Source organism: Armigeres subalbatus, chromosome 3 (genome assembly GCF_024139115.2).
Source record: "Armigeres subalbatus isolate Guangzhou_Male chromosome 3, GZ_Asu_2, whole genome shotgun sequence".
Lineage (NCBI taxonomy): Eukaryota > Metazoa > Arthropoda > Insecta > Diptera > Culicidae > Armigeres > Armigeres subalbatus.
The window spans coordinates 160,151,909-160,175,018 of NC_085141.1; the positions used below are offsets into that span (position 1 = coordinate 160,151,909).

At 38.8% G+C, this 23,110-nt stretch overlaps 1 protein-coding gene across 2 annotated transcripts; it reads left to right on the forward strand.

The window, feature by feature from the left end:
• The first annotated feature begins 540 nt into the window (after positions 1 to 540).
• Positions 541 to 22,770, forward strand: LOC134224287 (ubiquitin-conjugating enzyme E2 G1). Of its 2 annotated transcripts, XM_062703623.1 has the most exons (4): positions 541 to 968; positions 6,602 to 6,704; positions 20,473 to 20,822; positions 21,768 to 22,770. In XM_062703623.1, coding segments are annotated over exons 1-4 (501 nt in total). In that variant the 5' UTR covers positions 541 to 922; the 3' UTR covers positions 21,770 to 22,770. The 2 variants fall into 2 exon arrangements, with proteins under 2 accessions (XP_062559607.1, XP_062559606.1); XM_062703622.1 differs by having other exon boundaries at positions 20,473 to 22,346.
• Positions 22,771 to 23,110: the final 340 nt, after the last annotated feature.

The window sequence follows — 23,110 nt, forward strand, 5'->3', positions numbered from 1 at the left end:
GTTTCATAAGGCAAGAATTATGAAAATCCTTATTTTATTTCCAGCAGTGTACGGCACTCCAAATAATCTAAACGTTGTTTCCACCTGAATTTTCAGGTACAATTTACGTGCACACGTAACTAAAATGCTTCAGAAAATTCAGGTGAAACTTACGTGTCCGGTGAATTCTATCCAAAACTCAGGTAGAACTTACCTGATTTTCACGTAGAATGAAAATTCTATCGAAAAATCAGGTAAAAGTTATGTGAATTTGAGGTGGAAAAAATCTACGTACTTTTTCAGGTGGAAACAACGTGCAGATTTTTTTGGGTGGGGCAGCAAAAAGTGCGATGCGATGTCGTTTCCTGTGGGGAGCGCCGCGTGCACTTTTTTGGGCGAATGCGTTGCAAGAGCCGGATGAGCGGGGGATACTGTAATAGATTGTACTTTCCGTGTATTGAATTTTCATGACCGGGTATTTGGATGAAAAGTCAAATTTTGACAGCTCATCGCGGAATGTTTTTGATGTTTTGAAAAGCCGGTGACCGATGAATCGAAACCGGAAGCCGCATTCAGTTCTACCAACTTGACGGCAACAAATGTGAACACTGAAAGTTCGCATCGTTCGTTTGGCTGTGAAGAAAAGAATTCGGCAGCCATAAAATATTTTCGGGAAATTTCAGCTGCAAAAGCAGACAAATAGCCAATAGTTATCCGTTTTCGGTACACCGATTCGTGATCGCGCGCGTCCCGTGCATTGTGTTGAGCGAAAAAAACTAAATAAATTGTGCTTTTGTTAAGCGAGAACAGGATTCACCAGCAATCAGCATCCGAAAGCGAAAGCCGCAGAAAAGAAACCGTCGCCCATTAGACATTTTTTTGTGTTCAGTGAATATATTTTTTTTTATCTTGGGAGAAAGCTATCGACCAGCATTCAATTTAAATGTCAGAACCTCAGTCTTCGTTGCTGCTGAAAAAACAGTTAGCAGGTAAGAAAAGCGACGATACCGGGTATCACTCCGGAGCAATGACGGAATAAGACGGCAGAGTGGTCATGAGTGGGCTAAGACGGTGTGGAAGGGAATCAGTGGAGATGTCTGACAATTTTTTTTTTCACTTTATTTTTCTTGCGCATAATGACCTTTTTCTTTTCGTCTCTGAAGCCTAGTTTAGTCCTCTTTGTATGGCTAAAAATAATCAGGAGTCGTATACTTGATTATGGTTCTTTGTGGATCAAGAAAGGATAGCATGAAAATGATAATCGAATATAATTTTATTACAATTTAGTCATCTCGGCCTGTTGTTTATCGATTCCATCAGATTAGAATAATAATCCCCCACATTGCATATTCACAGTTTGTTAAAATAAGGTGGACAGTTGAGATTTGCAATAACAATAATTATTACAGTAATATCCCGCTTTTATCATCCTCACCCCTAGATGAATTGTGGTGGATACCTAACAGGGAATAAGGCAAAATTGGATTTTGGTGCTAACAAAATTGGGTCCAAAACGTTATATAAAATCGGGCCGAAAACATAATAATCAACGGTAGACAAAATCGAGGAGGGACAAAATCGGATTAGCACTATATTAACTTACAGCCGGTAAAAAAAACTGGTTAATTCACCTAATCATAATGGTACATTGAAAAATAGTATCTTAATCACATTTACGAGCTAATAAATAGTCCAAGTTGACAAACTTTTATAACGACAAAACAATAGGACAAAATTCCTTCTCGATTGCAAACCGTTTTGAATAAATCGAATAAGGATAAGTGCTAAAGTTACACGTTTATGTCAAAAATAAAAGCCGATCCGGCCAATTTTCCACATCGAATGCAACCTGTTGCAAGGAAATCGAAGCTAAGTGCCAGAGAAATGAACTAGACTTTTTTCACCATTCCAGAGATTATCAAAAATATATATATATCACCAATCTTTACGAACTTAAGATGTTTTCACTGGACGGCGGCCTATAATAAATTTAGCAGTAGAAAAGTAGAAGGATACCAATGTACAGGAAATATTGTTGCAAGTTTTCACAAATGATTCATGTATCACTTTCGTGTCGACCACCGTGTGCCTATCTACCGATTTTTATCAAAAAGGTCTATTAAGTTGTTCATTTCAAGAGTAATAATTTTTGGTTCATAGATAATTTGATCCCCAATTTACACATTTGCCTACCTGCTTACAAGTGTCAAACAGCTTCATTCCAGCCATAAGTAAATTGATAAAGCCTTCCCAGAAGCAGCCGCGCCGTGGTCAATATAATGAAGGGTCAACATCTTGTCGTTTATTTATGAGCATAGCCTGACAGATTGTGGAGATGTTGAAAACCAACAAAAGTGCAGAATAGCAAAGTCAACAACAATGAAAACGGAAAAGATTGCAGCAGAAGCAGAATAAAAATCAATATCAGTCAAGCATTATTCATTCGTTGCTTACTCATCCTTTGGTCATGTATCTACCTACCTGTTTAACCCTTTATAAGGCAGTGGCAACTATATTGCCACCAACAAATAATATGTTTTTCTATTTATTAACAAGAGCTCTACTTATTATTTCACATGTAGTGACTTTATTTGCTTCCTAGTAACACCCCAGATGAATTTGAGCCATGAGAAAATTGAAATGTCAATTTGAGAACAGTTTTTTTACGAACAGATCGTAAGTTTCGAGTGGAAGAAGGATTTTCAGTTATAAATCGTTAAAAAAACGACAAAGATATATTTTTTCCCGTTGGTGTCAATTATTTGAATCTCCTGTGTTAGATTACTACGTGATTATCGTGAAAAAAGCTTTGCCTTTCTGTATATTTGGTTTTTGTATTTTTGACGAAATTGTGTTTTTTCCCAAGGGTCCCCCCTTGGGAGAAAAAACGCGAAAATTTTTTTTTTCACTTATATTGCGTTTTTTGACTAGGACTCTTCACTAAAAAATGTAACGTACATTGATTTGACTGGTTCTACGTAAAACCAAATTTTTAAAAATCTTTTTATATTTTTGTTGTTGCCTGTTTTCCCGCTTGCCGGGCAGTGGCAACTATATTGCCACCAATGCTGTCCCGCTTCGCGGGCAGTGGCAACTATATTGCCACCAATGTTTTACCGCTTGGCGGGCAGTGGCAACTATATTGCCACCAATTTTTCAATGTTTCTGAACTGTTTAATGTATAACAAACATACATTTGAGTTTAATACCATGTCAACATTGTGTCCTATTGTTGTTTTTGTTAATTTATTGTTTAGATTCGTCTGCCTTATAAAGGGTTAATATGTAGGTACTGCCTACCTGCACTAGGAAGGATTATTTGATGTTACATATCAAACTGTGTGAATTTGATGAGGTGGAGATGGAACAATATTATTCTGTGTTCTTTGTGATGTGGGGTCGTACACTTATTACGTAAGCAATTTTTCTGGGTTTTCGACCCCCCCCTCTCCCCATGTAAGATTTTTTTCATACAAATGATTTTTTATTTATATGGAGCGTAAGATATTGACCGACCCCCCTCCCCCATAAGTGCTTACGTAATACGACCCTTGTAACAAAACCTATATACTGCCTATGATCGCATATCAGTCCCATATTGATCTTCGCTGGGTTTCCTATCCATATTCAAAGGCTGATTGCTTTAATGGGATTTAATCATCCTTTGAAATTTTTATTTGAGACAATTAATAACAATAAATACGTAAGCAATTTTTCTGGGTTTTTCAACTCTTCCTACCCCCATGTAAGATTTTTCCCATACAAATAATTTTTTATTTAAGAAAATGGCAGACCGCCCCTCCCCCCATAAGTGCAAACGTAATTAGTGTACGACCCCAGAACACTAGGATACTAACCGCGATTTGTTTTACCGCGGAAATATGCATACGATCAAACTGCTGCTATTCACATGAGCGTCCCATGTCAGTTTTCTTCAACTTGAGAAATATGCCGTTGAATTTTTCCGACTAGTTTTACATGGAGAAATTTTAAAAAAATCTATTAAATCGATGAAACCAGTATTATCTTTCTGAAAATTGGGCTTAATATTCTTTATCTGTATAGGGTAACCGGCGGTTATGTTGGCCCTGGATGTAACATTGGCTCATCACGCAAATTAATCAATATTTCAGCGATAATACGTCGATTTGTAGGGAGATTTTAACCACTGCTTCTTTAGAAAAGTGTATCAAACATATACCTGCTTCATAACTCTAGATTTATACACTTCTTAAACTATTAAAAGCAATTATGTTGCGTGAAAAATCACTTTGACTCGGTTTTTTAGCAGCCATGTTTCGTTGACTTATGCAGGCTGGCTGTACTAGAGTTTTTCTTTTGCCCAATGAAAGAGTTTTCTGAATGAACATACCTGCTTTCGCACATCAGATGAATGGATAACAACCACACTATGTCAGCTATCATTTTTATTTCACAATTTCTATTAGTATAGCGACATTATCAACCAAAACTTTTCTGGACAATACTGGGGGCACCCGTAGTCAAATGTTGGCATGCGCTTTCGATTTGTAGCACTACGTTAGTATAGGTGAAACTCTAAAATCAAAACATTCTCACCAATAACCCGTACTGGAGAAAATAACCGAAAGCTGCAGATAGATAGAATATCCGATGCTTGCGATTGAGATGCTGAGAATTTTTGTAAACACAGGTTAATCCACTCAGCGGTTAAGTTTCATTCACAAATTACATAACGCTAAAATCAACCCACACCAAGCCTCTAGTAATGATCAATGTATTGTAGGGTTCTGAAATTTATAAAGTCCTTAATGCTCAGACAAGTACCCTCCCACAACCTAAAACGTCATGTAGTTTGTGAATGGGTGGGTACTTTTCTCGAAACACGATATAATCGCTTTCATTCGCACAAAATCCAAAACCTACTTGCATACCTTACGGCTTCCGACCACGATTCCAGAGAAAGCGTTTCAAGCATCAACCGTTTGGGTTCGATACACCATTTTTTTCATAATTTCGCAAATAAATGATTCAATTAGTGTATGAATATCTTTTTTCGCGCGAATACTACAGACATTTTTTCATTTAATAATGGAACGATACAAAGGATCGTATATTTCATTAGATAAACTTTCAACGTCATTTCATGTGAATAATTTCAAGTCAAATTACTTGACAAATACCTTTATCATAATTTAGATCTACTATTGCTTGCAAAAAGTATTTTGATCTGTAAAATGATACCGAAAAAGTATTCTTTCAACTCGGGAAGTTGAAACACGTGAGAGATTTGAGAGGATTCACAACAGCTGATCGATATAGAGAGGAGTGGAGTTAAACGCACGTACCAATCATGAGACTTCAATGCAGGCAGAGTTAAAAACAAGCATCCAATAATTGTATTTATGAATAATTGTGTAATAATATCAGGTAGTTGACTCAGTTATAACTGTTTATGCACAGTACAAAGCAAGGAATTGCATAGAAAAAGTTTTACAATTGGCTTTCTTCAGTAGTGCGTTATGCATCATCCCCTCCTGAAGCATTGTTAAGTTTTGGAAAAAAGTTTCTTTGAGAGTATCGCGAGAGCGAGAGCAACACAACTGCCATGGTTTCAACTAGCAGTAAATCTCAAAATTATGCGGCAGCCAATAATTAGCGTATGCAATTTGTTTGAAGGCATAACATGAGGGCTAGAACATGTAGCCTTTTCGCAATTGCAATTTTTTATACAGTTTTCATTTTTCTTTCATTCTTCACTTGCAAATATGGTAAATATTTGGGAAATAAATGATTCATAATAGTATTTTCGTTAGCTTGTTCTTGGTAAGCATGCTATTGGGGGAATCAAAAACGCACTCTCACAATGCGTGTGGTAGTATTTTACATGCAACCAATTAGAATTGACGCTCAATCAGATGATTTGATTTTCTCTATTTGTTTGCATGCTGCCTTTATTCAACGCAAGCAAAATGACTGGTACTACAAACAGCAACCCATCTTTATCTTTCGTATGTTCAAAATCAACAATCACTCGTCCCAAGTGGGCTGAAAAATGATCCACCTGATAGGGACAAGGATGCCGACATTTTGTCAATTTCTCTCAAGACTTACGCTGGTTTAAATGAGATATTGCGGACATTCTTCGCCGTTTTTTTGCTATTTGGCGTCAACACCAAATGTAAGCAAGCTGGCTAGTAGAATAATTCTGGTTGGAAATGCAATATATGAAGATTTATAACGATAAATGTGCTCAACCGTAGCATAATGGGCCAAGGTTTGAGCCGTTACCCCTACATTGCTATTGAACTATTAAATGGACCATAATTACAATGATGTTTTGTGCGAGAGTGTATCAAAATCTGGAATGTGACTGTTATGCGAATAAATAAGCAAGATGGGACAACACAAGTGGGTTTTGATTTTCAAATTTCTAGAACAAAGCCTATCATTTTATCAGTTTTTCTTAAAGATGAGTTTATTTTATGCTTATTTCTGAAAGAAAATCAAAATCGTCAAAAATTGACATCGGACTCGTGTGCGTATCGCGGCAGCAAATGAGATACAGAATTGTTTATCACTTAATGTCGTACAATCACATGGTTTAATTGTTGATTTTGATTGTTTTTTCCTTCTATTTTAGAGTTGAGCAAAAATCCCGTTGAAGGATTTTCGGCAGGACTAATCGACGACAATGATATCTTCAGATGGGAAGTACTTATCATCGGACCTCCAGATACTCTCTAGTAAGTATTGCGTATATAACAATAAATGCAAATTTAGCTCAACTTGAAAAAAAAAAATAGTTAATGTTTAATTTGTTCGGGTGAGATAATCCAGGTCATGTGTCAAGTACTCAATTGTGATGCTCAAATGGGGATCTCGCATGCCTGGTGTAACGATTACCATGAAAGTGACATTTTAGCAGCTGGCGCTGGGCCACTCACCATGTCTTCACTTCTTTTGCCTGTGATCACCAGCATGAATGATAGGAAAACTTTCCTGATGTTGTGGTTGTCATATCCGTGTCTTCTTGACTATCGTGATGATCACTTGACCTAGGCGGTCTTTGGTTCGAAATCAACGCTCGTCAGCAATGGAATAATCCATATAGCGGAAATTGATGGCTTTTTGCTGTATTATAAATGTAATAAAAATGCATGAAGCCAAAATAGAACTTTTTGGGGACATGCAACTGTTCTGATCGTTCTGATTGTTTATGTTGACTTTTTGTTCAATATTTTAAAAACAAAGTAGGTACATATTTAGTTTTTCCAAATTTGTTCCAGTTTTTTTTTACTGATTTTTTCGAATGGATTAATCAAAAAACGACGCATCCTATAAAAAAGTGTTGTATGGGTGACTATCGCAAAATCAAACTTTCTAATATATTTTTTAGAAAAACTCTAAATTAAGTTAGTGTAGGACGGTTCTATACTATTCCCCAGAAAACCATACCCCAGAATTCCATTTCCCAGAATGTACCATTCCCCAGAAAACCAATCGCCAGAATGTACCATTCCCCAGAAAATTAAACCCCCGAAAGCACCGTTCCCCAGAAAACCATTCCCCAGAATGTACCGTTCCCCAGAAAACAGAATATATAGATAAACATGATTTCATTTTCTTGTTTTCTTACAAAGATCATCACAAGACCATAATTAAAATCATTTGTCATGATGAGTTGGATGTGCAATGGCCATTGTGGTAATTATTAGAAACTATAGTTTCAAATACAATGTGCCTTTTGGCATAATGACCATAAGGTGCCCGCCAGAGTAAGGTTCCTGTGAGAGTAAACGCGTCTACGCGACGTCGCGCGAAAATTGCACGCAAAGGAATAACAATCAATAATAAGAAGCTGTCAAATCGTATGGACGCTTCGTTTCGCACTGCATTTCGCGTCTACTCTGGCCGCACCCTAATCGCGATGTGCGATGCGACGCGACGCGACTCACGCAAAGGAATAACAATTATTATCAATGAACTGTCAAATTGCACTGTCGCGTCACGTCGCATAGCATGGTCACGTCTATTCTGGCTTAGCATAGCATATGGTCATGTCTATTCTGACTTCACCCCACAACAGAAAATTCTCATTTTGAAGCATGCCTTGATTGAGGAATCAAATAGGGACCAACGCATTTGCCCGGAATAATGCAATTAAGTCAATGATTCCTTCTTTTAAATCGTGCATTTACTCGGAAAAAGGCAAATGAGTGATACATTCTTTCGACTCACACAGTTGCCTGAAATACACCTTCTTTCAAATCACGCGTTTGCAAGGAGTGTAGCAAACAAGTGGATGATGCCTTCTTTTAAAACATAAATTTACCCGCCCTAATAAAAATCTACAGTTTCATTGAACAAAAAAAAAACAAATACTGCCCAATACTGTCCCATGTACATAGGAATGCCCATTTACTATAAGCATTTGCCGGAAATAAGGTAAATCATAACTGAACGAGCCATTCTCTTTATTCCAGTTTTTTAGTTGCCAAAATCTTTTTTCTTCATTGCAGGAATCTTTTTAAAGGTATGAAAAAAATTCTGGGATATGGTGCATTCTGGGGAATGGTTTTCGGGGGAATGTTTCATTCTGGGAAATGGTTTTCTGGGGAATGGTACATTCTGGGGAGTGGTTTTCTGGGAAACGGTTTTCTGGGGAATGGTTTTCTGGGGTATGGTTTTCTGGGGAATGTTATAGAATCGTGTAGGACTGTTTAAAAAATTAAAAGCCAATTTGAAAAAAAAACGACCTTTTTGATTTTGACGAAATTTTGTCTCAAGATAGGTGATTATGGTCCCTACCAACCGTCCATACATCGCAAGCTTGGCTCTTTTAAGGGAAAAAAATTATAGCAAAAACTCCTTGTCGGAATTGATTTTTTCAGTGTCAAGGTATGTCAGTGGTTTTTACATGTACATAGGGGACCAGGGGGCATTATGAACCCCCGGGGCAGATTGGACACCCCCAATATTCTTGTGAATTCAATCATTTTTCTATTTTCAATGCAGCGAACTCTATAGTCCTTTCACAAACAACTAATTTATAGCGTAGAAGTCATTGGTTTATCTTCTTAGCGCATAAATTTGACAAAAAAAGTTAGAATGTCTTCCAAATGATTAAAAAGAATAAGTTTCACCCCCGGAGACGAGCCAGCCTCGGGCTGAAAGTCTCCTTAATAAGTTTCACCTCCCATAAAATAAGCTTTACTTTACCATAGAAGAAGATTTCTCAATTATTAGTCATCCCATAGCATAATTCTGTTATTTACAATGCTCTGGCATGTATTTGTGACAAGTTTCCGTGGTTTGTGACAAGTTTCCGTGATTTTTACAAAATTTCCAATAGTTTTTGAATATGTTCAGCTGTTGGGGCAAACTGAACACTTTATATGGGGGTAGACCTGACACCCTAAAAATTAAAAACATAACCTCAAATTCATAGAACTGAGCTTTCATATCGTGTTATTTTCGTGTTATCATGGTGCGGAATTATAAATCGCTATAAAAGTTCCAGTACATGACATATATACCATAGAAGTCGCTGAAAGTGCAACAAAAAAAGGAAGTGTTTTGTATAGATTTGGCAATCTCGTTGGCAAGTTGATCGTATAACCCATTGGAAGGATTGGCTATGCCAGTAGGGTGGATAAGAGCATACATAAATTATGCAATGCTTAGAGGAGAGACGATTGGGAAGGGGTCTTGCAATAAGTGTGAGGATCCATTTAAAAAAAATCATATGCTTCCTACACACTAAGAATAAATCGCAGAAATCTCAACAGCAGAACTGTTCGGTAAATAATTTTACTGATTTTCGGTGATTTTGACAGTTGAACAATGAAAAAAATTACAAAAAATCTGTAAAATAATTACCGAACAGATCTGCTGTTGAGATTTCGGTAAAATTTACCGAATACTGTAAAATGAGTTAAGTGTGTACAAAAAGTTCGACTTACGTGTATGAGGCCGGCTGAAAGTGGCAAATTTTTGCGTTACGTAACCAATCTTCTTCTATTCACCATGGAATTAAAATAGAAAACGACCATATATGACCTCGCATAAGACGAGGGAAATAGATTTTCGGATGTTGATGATCCAAACACAATTTTAGGTGTCTCATACAAAAACATGACAGGAAGATGAACAATTAGGTAATATTTTGGTTGGATGATGAATAAAATAGATTACGATAGCATATAATCACGAGTAAGATAATTTTCTTCATATTTTATAAGGGTGTCCATACTGCCCCATGGGGGTGTCCAATCTGCTCCGCTACCTTCCCGAGAGAGAGAAAAATTAACTATTACAAAATCGTCCTATTTGATTTAAACTGCCGTATTTTCAGTACGATTCAAAACATAACTGGTAGTTAACGAGTAATAGTATAATGAAATTGCTAAATATCCGAATTATATTCAATTTAAATCACCTAATATTGATTAAAACCTTAGGGTGTCCATATGGCCCCTTGTTCCCCTACAGTCAAGCAGAGTACAATGTTTTGGTCGTAACTGGTCGCAACCAAATAAGCTAATAAAGGAATATAATATTTTTTTGAAGATTTAAACTCCTTTTAATGTTACACTTAATTAAAAAAAACTGTATTTAGTTGCTAAAATAGGCAAAATATCCTAAAAATTGAGTTGCTTGGGGTTCTGAGATGGATTAACAAGAAAAAGTTTTTGTTAGAAAAACTTTTTTTTCTTTCCAAGTGCCCAGCTGTATGGATGGTTGGTAGGGAACATCATCTATCTTGAGACTCAATTTCATTCAAACCAAAAAGTGCGTTTTTCACAAATCGAGTTTTAATTTTCAAAACTGATTTCTTTTCAGTGTAGGGCTCAATTTGGATTGTTTCCAATATCTTAATTAGAAAGTTTGACTGATTTTGCGATAGTCACCCACACAACACTTTTTTGTAGGTTGTGTTGTTTTTCGATTATATCCATTTGAAAAACTCAACAAAAAAAGTTTGGCTCTTTTCAAAAGATTCTAGATTGAATTTGGAAAAACTTAGTTAATTTAACCTTCCGGGTAAAAAGTACAACACATTAAGTAAAATAGAGATATCTTTTTAGAAAGTTGACCAATTTGCACTAAACCAACATGTATTCCCCAAAAAAATAGTTCTCCGTCGATTGAGAAGATAGATGTAATTTGATAGAAGGCTCGGATGAATATAGCTAAAAAAAAGTCTCAAATGCACTGGGAAAAGTGACTAGTAATAAATTATTTATTTATTTCATTAACAACTCATCCTAAAGTAGCGCGATTTGTTTTATACTATTTCTGACAATTACCTTGGAGTTAATTCGCAGTTCTTACTGATCTATGACTGTATGTGGCCACCAGACGGCCTTCCGGAAAACTAGGAACGTTGGTAAAAATGGTCAGTTTGAAAAGTTCGCCCTTCAGCAGGGCATTTTTTTTTCTATTCCATTTCTGACGATGATCTTCAAGTTAATGCACAGTTCTTACTCTGCTGTGACCGTAGGTAGCCACCAGATGGCCTTCCGTATAATCCGAAACATCCGTAAAAATGGTCATTTTTTTGAAGTTCATCCTAGAGCAGCGCAATTCTTCTAAACCATTTCTGACGGTGATTTTTAAGAAATTTACAGTTCTTACTCAGCTATAACCGCAGGCGATCACCAGACGGCCTTCCGGATTGTCCGTAAAAATGGTCATTTTGGAAAGTTTGCCCTAGAGCAGCGCATTTTCTTCTACATCATTTCTGACAGCAATCTTGGTAATCAAGTTAATACACAGTTCTTATTCTGCTATGACCGCAGGTGGCCACCAGATGGCCTTTCGGATAATCCTGAACGACTGTAGAAAAGGTCATTTTGGGAAGTTCGTCCTATAGAGCAGCGCAATTTTTCTAAGCCATTCCTGACGATGATCTTAGTGTTCACCCACAGTTCGTACTCTGCAATGGCCGCAGTTGGCTACCAGACGCCCTTTGTGGCAAATCTGGAACGTTCGGGAAAATGGTCGTTTTGTACAGTTCGTCCTAGACCAATTTTTTTCTTCTAAACCATTTCTGATAATGACCTGTTGGGAGTTGGTCAATGCTCTATTGTATAGAGTTTTCCACATTTACCATAGGTATAATATTAACCCAAGAATATACTACGCAAACAAATGAATGATGAATTCTATCATAATAATTCTAACAGTAGTCATTGATGATAATAACCACATCAGGTATTCGAGAGACATTGAATGCCGAATCAATACCTCGTCTAAGTTAAGTTATTTCACAAGTAGGGGTAGCGGGGGTAAAATGGGTAACGGCTTGTTTATCCCCTGTTTATGGATATATTGTATTATTTTTCATGCTACACCATAAATTAGGCATTTAATGCTCTCTGAGCTATTTCATATCATGAAATATCTATTTAATTTTAAGATTTTTAAGATTTTAGCAAAATTCTGCACACTTTCGCAAAATGCTAGTTTGATGTAATTTCAGCACTGTTGCATTTACGCCATGAAAACTCTGAGTTAGTAGTTCTAAACCAAAATATTGTTCACATCGTTCATTTTGCTTGTTATGAAGCGGAACTGGTTGGTCATGTCGCCTGGGGGTAAAGTGAGCAATGTTCTGACAGAGAAATGGAGACAAACTAGCTCAAATTTCAACCTTAATCAGTTTGGTTGACAGTGGGATCATCAATCAGGGGATGAAGAGAAGGGGGATCTGATCATTTACGCTCCACACACACATTTTCGTACAATTTCTACATTCCAAAGCGAATATTTCCATACAACGCACCTCGTTCATGGAAACATCCATATCTCAGATGTTGGTCATTCGATCTGTGATATCCATATATCAATCAACTCAGTAAAAGCTGTAGTTTCTGTTAAAGAGTATAACAAGGGCCAACATTTGATCTATTTTAATAATACCGTGGACCCCCGGTAATATGACCGCTTTTAATCTGAACACTTTTTAATTTGAACCCCGTTCGTTTGAACATCGTTCAAATTAAAAATGATTCAAACGTCATTTACCACGTGGAATCGAGAAAAGAAAAATGAAGCATCGTGAAACGGAACGCAGAATCAAAACAAACCAGCAAAGAGAGCAGCCAGAAACCAGTTTTTCTGATGCAAATAGAGTAACCAGAAGTTCAAATTAAAAATGAACCCCGTTAATTTGAATGAGGTAGCGTTCAAATTATCGGGGGTCCACGGTATAGGCGCACAAAATCTAGCATTTTTTACATGCCCTCAAATAATCCGGAATTTCTCCGGCGGCCAGAATATGATTTTTAACCCGTTTTTTAAAACTAGATGAATTATCTGCCGAACCATGCCACAACTAAAGGGACGTGGTAATATTTCACTGAGCAATGGTCAATTGAATATTAAAAAATCCCTCCCTATCATTTTGACCAAGCCCGGTACGTCTGCTTGTTTGTGATAAAACGAAGGGTTTATACCTGTCAGGTAACATTTCGAATATTATCAAGAATATGTATTTGGTTTAAAATATGTTGATCGACTTATTCTTCTTACCGTGGACCCCCGGTAATATGACCGCTTTTAATCTGAACACTTTTTAATTTGAACCCCGTTCGTTTGAACATCGTTCAAATTAAAAATGATTCAAACGTCATTTACCACGTGGAATCGAGAAAAGAAAAATGAAGCATCGTGAAACGGAACGCAGAATCAAAACAAACCAGCAAAGAGAGCAGCCAGAAACCAGTTTTCCTGATGCAAATAGAGTAACCAGAAGTTCAAATTAAAAATGAACCCCGTTAATTTGAATGAGGTAGCGTTCAAATTATCGGGGGTCCACGGTATTGGTATTACATCCCCACACTGGGACAAAGCCGCCTCGCAGCTTAGTGTTCATTAAGCACTTTCACAGTTATTAACTGCGAGGTTTCTAAGCCAGGTTACTAAGCCAGGGAGGCTAACACGATGATACTTTTATGCCCATGGAAGTCGAAACATCTTCAAAAGCTTATTTTGTTTCACTTGTAATCGTCTAAGATGCGTCTAAACATTGTTGCCACACCGGGCAACCATAAGTGAGAACAGGTCTGAACACATTTGTAGAGAAGCAGCTTGTTGGATAACTGGAGGGACGCTCTTCGGTGGATCAGTGAGTAAAGCGAGCGTGATAAACCGTTGATATTTTTAATTGTTCGATTGATGTGCTTGTCAAAAAGTAGTTTTCTGTCCAGAGTAAGTCCAAGGTAATTTACTTCTTCATTCCAAGGGACGTTGTTCCCATTGATGGCGATTTCATCTGTAGGAAAGTATCTCGGTGAGCGCTTTCGACTGAAGAAAATAGCTTGGGTTTTAGAAGCATTGATTTTGATTCGCCACTTATGCTGAAATTCTTGGAGTTTATCCTGAGCATGCTGAAGTTTACAGGTGATGGTTTGGGATCCTCGTCGGTTGAAAGGTAAGCAGTATCGTCGGCGAAAAAGGCATAGGTGACTCCGTCTACCATTAGCACGTCACTGGTGAATATATTGTAGAGTGTGGGGCTCAGCACAGAACCCAGAGGAACGCCGCATTATACTTTCTGGGACTCCGACTTGCAGCCATTGACAGACACGGCGAAAGTTCTATCAAGAAGGAAAGATTTCACTAGCTGCACTATGTACAGAGGGCAGTTAGCTTTGTGTAGTTTGAAAATTATCGCTTCTTGCCAAACAGAATCGTACGCCTTTTCCACGTCCAATAAAATCATGCCAGTAGATTTTTTTGTGTTGAACCCTTGTTTCACAAGTTTTGTTATACGGGCAAGCTGGTGTTTCGTTGAGTGGCCAGTCTTGAATTCGAATTGTTCATTGGGGATCACAGGGTTGACTTCTAGGTGACGTTCCAAGCGGTTGAGGATCAGTCGCTCAAGAATCTTACTCAAACTGCTCAAAAGGCTAATCGGGCGTTAGTTTGTAGGAAGAGTGACGTCTTGTTGGATTTTGGGATAGCTATTACTTTTCCGTGTTTCCATTTGTCGGGAAAATACATTAGCTTGATGCACGCATTGAAAAGTTTCGTTAGGTAGACCAGTCCGTTACGAGGTAGCCTTTTCAGCATGACGTTCCGAATTCCATCATGTCCTGGTGCTTTCCTTCCTTCAATCGATGTATGATTTTCTTGACTTCGCTGGGTTTTGTGTATGTAGCAGGGTCAATGTTGATGGTATTATTGTTCACGAGGTCTTCCATCGAGCGCCGTACCTCAAGAGTTGTTTCGGGATCACTAACTAGTTGATTGTTGTGTGCTCGTGCAAAACTTTCCGCCAGAGCATTTGCCTTTTCTGTGTCGGTAACAACCAGTCAGTAACAATCGTTACGAAGAGGGGGTTGGTACCTATTTGATTTTATTTCGAAGATTTTTGCTAATTTTCCAGAACTTAGAACTACCGTTTGTTAAATTGTGGATGGTGGTTCCAAAGTTTTTGAATTTGTGTGCCCCACAATCGTTTCGAATCCGGATATTAAGATTGTCTACGATTCTTTTCAGTAATGGATCTTTTGAACGACAAAACTGTCTTCGTCGCAAATTCCTTAATCGAATAATAAGTTTCGTTTGATCAGGGAGCTGATATTTTCGAGGAGTAACGATTTCGACAGGAACTGCATCGTTCTCGGCGGCATTTAGTGCAGATTCAAGGTACTCGAGAGCAGCATCGACTTTCTCCGTTGAATCCAGACTGTTGATTAAGGGTGATGTGAGGTCGAGTCTTCTTGAAACAGAGCTGTTGAATAGTGACCAGTTGGCACGTTTATAGTTTCTGAATCTCTTCACCTCATCCTTGAATGGTGTATCGGCGTTGATAGTGAACAGAACTGGAAAATGATCCGAAGAGAGATCGTGAATCGTTTCTGGAACCGACATTCCAATAAGATTGTTGGATAGGACTAAATCTCGCTTAACTTTTCAAAAGGACTTGAGTAACATTTTTTCATGAATTAATTTGAATAGCGCAATCAACAGAAAAACATGAAAGCTTTTGATTGCAGTACTCAAATTAATTCATGAAAAAAATGTTACTTAGGTCCTTTTAAAAAGTTAAGCGAGAAATCTAAGGTGGAAGTAGTTTTTCCGTTGGGAGACATGCGTGTATAGCTATCCGGAAAGTGTATGAAAAAAATTGAAGACTCGTATTCGCGAAATAGTACTCTACCCGCCTTGTTCATTCGATTACACTTCCAATAACTATGTCTGGAATTAAGGTCGCCAATAACAAAGAATGGTTCCGTGAGACGAGTAAGGCACTGCAAATCTCTGAAACTTGTTGAGAATAGTTGAGCTCGCCGATCCGGAAAAATAAGCGGCAATCAGGTGGACTGGAGTGGACTCGGTGTAGACAGTGATCTGTATAGCCTCGATAGCACTGGTGTTTAGTCCATCAGCTTGGGAAAATTTGATACCTTTACGCACGAAAATTGCAACGCCACCGCCTCGAGTTGCTATCGTAGTGGAACGGTCTAAACGGACGCACGTGTAGTTTTGATGATATATTGACATGTGAACTCGGAACTCGGAGAGCGAGAAAAGTTCCGAGTCATTGGTTCTCCTCCGTCACCTCCTGTCGCAGCCTTTGAAACTGGATGAATGGTTCTGGCTACATTTTGCGCACCGTATCTTCGATCGGGAAGATTGATCGTCGGGAGTTGAGCGTGAAGGTATGCTGCAATCCTTCGGCCCGATGCCCACGTAGCGTCTTTTCAACGCTGCGTGCACGCGCCGTTAAAAGGACGCATGTGTGCATCGGGAAAAAGTGGCAACGCAGCGTCGCCGCACCGATGCACACCTGCGTTTTTTCAACGCCACGTGCACGCAGCGTTGAAAAAACGCTACGTGGGCATCGGCCCTTCGTGAGATGTAACTCGCCGCACTTCACACACCTGGCTTGCATATTGCAGTTCCACATGCCGTGGCCAAACTGTTGGCATCGGAAGCACTGGACGAAAAATAACGCCAGCTAACAATGACGTTGAAAAGGGCCTTCTGTTTTTGTAGCTCCTGTAGTTTTATCGCGCCCTTGCGAAAATTGAGAAGATACAAAGCGGAACCACCTTTCTTCGATGAGTGTAGCATTTTCACCTCCACCGGAAAAATGTTTTTGCACTGTAGTTCTTCTTGTACATCCTTCAAGTTGAATGTCGGTAGGCCAGCTAGAACTATTCTTATCGGGATCTCATCGCTTGTGCTGTGTGTGAAAAACTTCACATCGTTTGATTTGAGAGCAGCAACAACTGTGTCGAACTTTGCCTTCTCGTTAATTTGCAGTCGGATTCCATCCCTGGTGATCTTCTGCGCAGTGTTGGTAGAATCATGCTCAAAGCTCACTCACCGAAGCCTCATGCGCGAGCTGACTCGCTTGCGATTCTGTATGGAGAGCATCGAGCATGTGTTTTTCACGCAGAATCGCATCGTTTCGCTCATTTGCCGAAAAATGATTTCGTTTCAAAAAGTGTCTATACCCAATCGAAGCGCATTTTATGTTTATGTATGGATTTGTTATCCATTGTTTTAAGCAAAGAAAGTTATTCCGATGGATTTAACGAATAAGAACACACAAAAATCACGCAATGATGCAAATCGCGAGTTGAATCGTGGACGATTCTCTGGGCCATGAGTCGGATGAGAGTTGCATCGCGCTTGATTTGAATCGTGGATGAGATTTGAGAATTTGAGTTTTTACCAACACTGCTTCTGCGAGTAATTTTTTTACCTACTTCTAATGAGGACATAAGCTTGTTGATGTCAATCACGTTCGAATTTTGCACAAATATTGGTGGGCAGTGAATCCGTGCAGTGGGTTGTGGTGTTGCACCCGTTTCGTGCGAACTGGTGGGAACATTGTCAACATCCATCAGTGAGTCGTATGCGTTTACAGTTGGCACATTGGGAACTGCTACCACTTACCAGTGTTGACACTACTACAACCGGCCATCGGTTGGGATGCGAATTGATGTCTGCTATTTGTCGGATCTGGGTGCTGCACGGTGCAATCGCCCATTGAGTTGCTACGGCGTCTTTGCTGAGCATTTGCAGTTTGCAGGTTTCTCTCGATCATATAATTGATCGCTGGTTGAGTTGAGTTTATGCGAACCTTGCTTTTGTCATAATTTTTGCGGATCATTATGTTATGTGGTCCATTGGTACCACATTCCGAACTCGCAACGTTACACGAACCGACCGTGGTGCGTTTACCCAGAATTCACGGTTTTTAGGATTATACTTCGAGAAAAAAAATAAAGCAAGTGTTTGTAAATGGTGTAAACAATCGCTCTAGCCTTGTTGACGTTTAGACGTGAACTGGATACAGATTATATAAATTTAAGCTTGCCATCAATGAACCAAATGCTTAAGGGGCTGGGCTAACCACATCCCCTGATCGAGCAATCTTGCTCGCTGCGCACCTCGCCTTCTTGTGCCCGTCACCCGACGTCGAGAATCATTTTTACCGGATTATTGTCCGACATTCTGGCTACGTGCCCGGCCCACCGCAGTCTTCCGATTTTGGCGGTGTGAACGGTGAATGGTACTCCCAATGCGTCTCCGAATTTCTTTGCTGGTATTGTTATCGGAGGTCACCAGTGAGCCCAAGTACACGAAGTCTTCAACCACCTTGGTTTCGTAACCACCGATACAAACTCGTGGTGGGACACATTGTCCTCTCTTGACCCTCTCCCTATCACATACTTAGTCTTCGACGTGTTGATGATTTGTCCAATCCGTTTAGCTTCGCTTTTCAGTCTGATGTAGGCTTTCTACATCTTCTCGAAGTTACGTACCATAATATCCATGTCGTCGGCGAAAACAAATAACTGGACGGACTTAGTGAGAATCGTACCACTCGTGTCAATCCCTGCCCTATTACTCCCTCTAAAGCGTGTTGAATAGCAGACACGAACGACCATCCCCAAGTAATCAATAAGCACTATATTTCGCCAAACGGCAATATAGTGTTACTTTATTGCTTATAAGTTTTTAAATAGCCGTATAATGGCCCTATATGGCGGTTTGGCGTAATATAGTGCTAATGGTTACTTGGGTCACCTTGTCGTAACCCTCTGTGCGTTTCGAATAGACTCGAAAATGCCCCTGGAACTCGAACTACGCACATCACTCGATCCATCATTGCCTTAACCAACCGTTTCAGTTTATCCAGAAATCCGAGTTCGTGCATTACTTGCCATAGCTGAACCTGATCGATTGAATCACAGTCGTTATAATTAATAGATGAAGTGTGGCGCAGTGGGCATCCATCATATGTCGGCTCCAACCCTGTATGGGACGCTTTTTTCTCGTCGTCGGGTCGTACTTCGTGTGGGCAGTGAACTTTGATAATGATATACTGCCGTCATACGCATAATTGTCCCATGTTTGCTGGGATTTCCTATGTACATGGGACAGTTATGTAGTTAAAAAAACGAGCTTGCATATCCTTGTGCTAATTGGCTGTAACCCAATGCTATAGTTTTGGTAGAAGGTAGCCGCTCAATGCCCGCTGTTGCAAACCTTTTGTCCTGTCCAGCAAATTTCCTACAGCGCCACGACGTCGAAGTTGCCAGTATGTAACCTAGCGACTTGCAGTTCCTTCCAATCGTGATCCTTTATTCGTCGCCCAGGTTTTTGCCAATTATATCGAGTCGTATCATCTCTTATTTCGTTCGTAATTTGTGGCTTTATTGGTGGCTTATTGGGCCTGCGCAAACCTTTTGCAGCTTTTTATATACATTTAACTGAGCCCACTGTCGTACCCTACCAGACCTTAGGCAGCCACCACAACTCGCAGTTGGGCTGGGGAGGGAATGCCATGTCCTTGGACATAGTCCCTGTTGCCCATAGTAAGGAGAAATATGTTAGCGGAAAAAGTAGCGAATTTCGACAGTTTGTGATGGTTTAGCGTGGTAAATGATGATTGCCTCTTGCACCGGTGGCAATAATCACGGTTGTAACTTTTAATTCAGTAGTTTATATTAGCGAATGAAAAAAAAATATGATGAAAAATCGAGTATCGCATTTCCACCTTTAGGATACTAAGCGCGAGAGTTAAACAGTGATGATCGGAATAATAGCAGCAAAGGCCGATTTTCTTACAAAATAGCCAACTTGGGCATGCTGTAACTTTGTTTCCCGATGACCATGTGAGGTGAAATTTTAGCAGTGAACTACAAATATGTTGAAATTGACATACACGATATATCAAATTTATCGAACAAATTGTTGAAAAATGGCATACTAGGTCATATTGTTCGAAATAATAGCAGTGCTTATTTTTGATATATTGGCCAGTTTAAATGTCATATTCCATAATTCATATTATTTATATAATCGTCTAGATATCCTTTATCACCTACAATCCAGTTAGTTACTATTCATTAAATTGTTTCCCAGATATTGACAAAACAAAAAGTGTTACAATGGTTTGCATTGACATGCTTTTATTTCTAGATGTCAAATTGTAGAAATATTATTCTAAAGCCATTCTTTCTCTTTGCAATTCCACAGCGAGGGCGGTTTCTTCAAAGCACACCTGCACTTCCCGAAGGAATACCCGTTGAGGCCTCCTCGCATGAAGTTCGTCACAGAAATCTGGCACCCGAACATCGACCGCAACGGAGACGTGTGCATCAGTATTCTGCACGAACCCGGCGATGATAAATGGGGGTACGAGAAGGCATCCGAACGCTGGCTGCCGGTGCACACTGTGGAAACGATCCTAATATCGGTGATCTCGATGCTGGCAGATCCCAACGATGAGTCGCCTGCGAACGTCGACGCGGCCAAGGAGTGGCGGGAGGCGTATCCAGAATTCAAGCGGAAAGTGGCGCGGTGTGTTCGGAAGAGTCAAGAGGATTGTTAGTAGGGTTTTTAAAAAAATGTCTTATATTTATTAATTAATTAATATAATATTACTATAATAATGAAGAAAAAGGAAAGGAAAGAATAACGATGCTTGATGCTAAATGGTGATCGATTGATGATGATTGCTAAACGCAATATCGACGATTGATTTTCTTTCCTCGGAATCATGAAAAAAGATGCAAGCATGTGCGAGTGCGGCTTTCAGTTTTTTTTGCAACGAAATATGCCGACGAACGCTCTTCAATTTTTTAAAAATAAAATTGCATCCAAATTCTCATTTATCTAGCCCGAATACATAAAAGATTTTTTCCAACATAAACTAATTTTTTAGTAATATAATATTGTCCAATGCAAAATGCTTCGCAGATAAATCGAGTGATAATTTTTATTTCAGTGTCTTTATTTGCTGAAAATAAAACCAAACTAGGCAATTTTTAACTTCTTCATTGTTTTCATTATTATGCTTTAGCGTGTGGGGGGAGTTTCATTTGCTGACTAGACTAGATATGATTAAACAAGAGAATTTGAGTTTTGAAACATTTCGTTATCAAATTTAATCCTTTCTACATCATTTTCAAACTCTTTAACAAGGACGATTCTTATCTAATTTGACTATTTATAATCCTACACTAGCATTTGTCATCGGTCTCAGTCAATAGCAGGGTAGCAATATGATGTTCCGCATTTACTGCATACTTCGAGAATAGAATTGAATTATCATTAGTATTCTACAATAATATACCAATCCAAAAATGGGATTTCAGTTTTTTTGGCCATTCTGTAATATTGTATGAAACAATTACGGGCAATTGCTTGAAGTTCGATTGATGCTAATGGGAGTCCCCTCACACGCTGACACAATCATCTCTGCATATCAGTTGAGAAATTATCCAAAATGGTCAAAAGTTATCAGCTGATTCGTTATCATTTCGATTTAGAGAAACATAAGACGGAGGAAAAACCAACAGTGCAACAAGGCTTGAACGAAGAACATTCAGCAGATGGTACCAAAATCAATCAACAGACATACTTTGGGGAAGATCGGATTCTGCGTTCTTTCTTTCTAATTCGACTGCTATGCTACTGGTTATCATGACGAAGAAGAAAACACTAAGAGAATGAAAGGTATTGACGAGAAAGGGTCATGCTTGCTGCAGAGAGTAAACACTCAGGAAATCAATCACACATTTGTCCTGTTGAAAATTATGTGCTTATATAAATAATAGGTGTAAAGTGCCCGCTAAATGATTGAATGAAGAAAGAAGTGAGTGATTAAAAATGACAAAACGGTGAACAACTCGGGCCAAAATAAACCAGAAGACGAACCATTTTGCGACGACTGCTCATTATACTTGAATTCAGCTATTCAGAATAGAAAAGAAACTACTATAATGAGATTGATACTAAGTATAAGTTAAAATAATTTTCCCTACTCTCCCGGAGAACAGATTCAGTGCTTCGTTCTGTATGTTTAGGAACAAATAAAAGCTTTTTAAATTTACGTTGAAATTCTGAAACTTTTGTGTGATACTTCTGTTTCCTAATCATTACAAGAGTAGAAGAAAGCAATTAAGACACAAATTCAATACAGAAAGATCGTCCACCACCCTGGGATGGGCCATCTGACTGATAATGTAAATAGTATAGTTTCCGAGCAGCAGACAGGCAAATGAGAAACATCGTGTAACCAAACCAAACCGACTAAAGTAGTTTCAACCACGCATCCTTCCTCGGAGCTATGGTTAAGAGTAGTCCCCGCTGAAAAAAACGATATATTAAATACCCATTACCTTAAACACTAACACTTACGAACTGATAGCAAAGGCATCCAAATCACCACCACCACAAATGCAACACTTATTCTTCTCCTAAAAAAACGAATACAAGTAACAATATTGATTTAAGTTCGCTAGAATAAAAAGCAAGACAATTAACAAATAATCTGCATTTCATTTAATAACTTAATCCCTTATGAGCATCTATCATACTACAGTCTTTTGGATTCGTTGACATCTCCTCGGGTTTCAGCTAAAAGTTTTCCAAACCTATACTCCTGCACACCTAGACACTGCACTAAAAAGGGGTTTTCCTTGATAAGCTGCTTATTGCTTCTGTGAAGCGATTGATTGTACCAAGGTAAGTGTTTAACATGTTTATTGTCAGGGATAGAATTCAAACCCAGGGTTTGAATCCAAAGGAGAATGAGACAATCTCTCACTTATCATGTCTGTATACACTCTCGATAGGTAGAATACCGTGAGAGACGTTTTTCGGTAGCTGT

Bases quoted from the DNA above. Each gene is read 5' to 3' on its own strand.
- LOC134224287 (XM_062703622.1), top strand. From the start codon at position 923: ATGTCAGAACCTCAGTCTTCGTTGCTGCTGAAAAAACAGTTAGCAG. The intron at 969-6,601 runs GTAAGAAAAGCG...CTTCTATTTTAG, and splicing joins GCTGAAAAAACAGTTAGCAG to AGTTGAGCAAAAATCCCGTT. The intron at 6,705-20,472 runs GTAAGTATTGCG...GCAATTCCACAG, and splicing joins GGACCTCCAGATACTCTCTA to CGAGGGCGGTTTCTTCAAAG.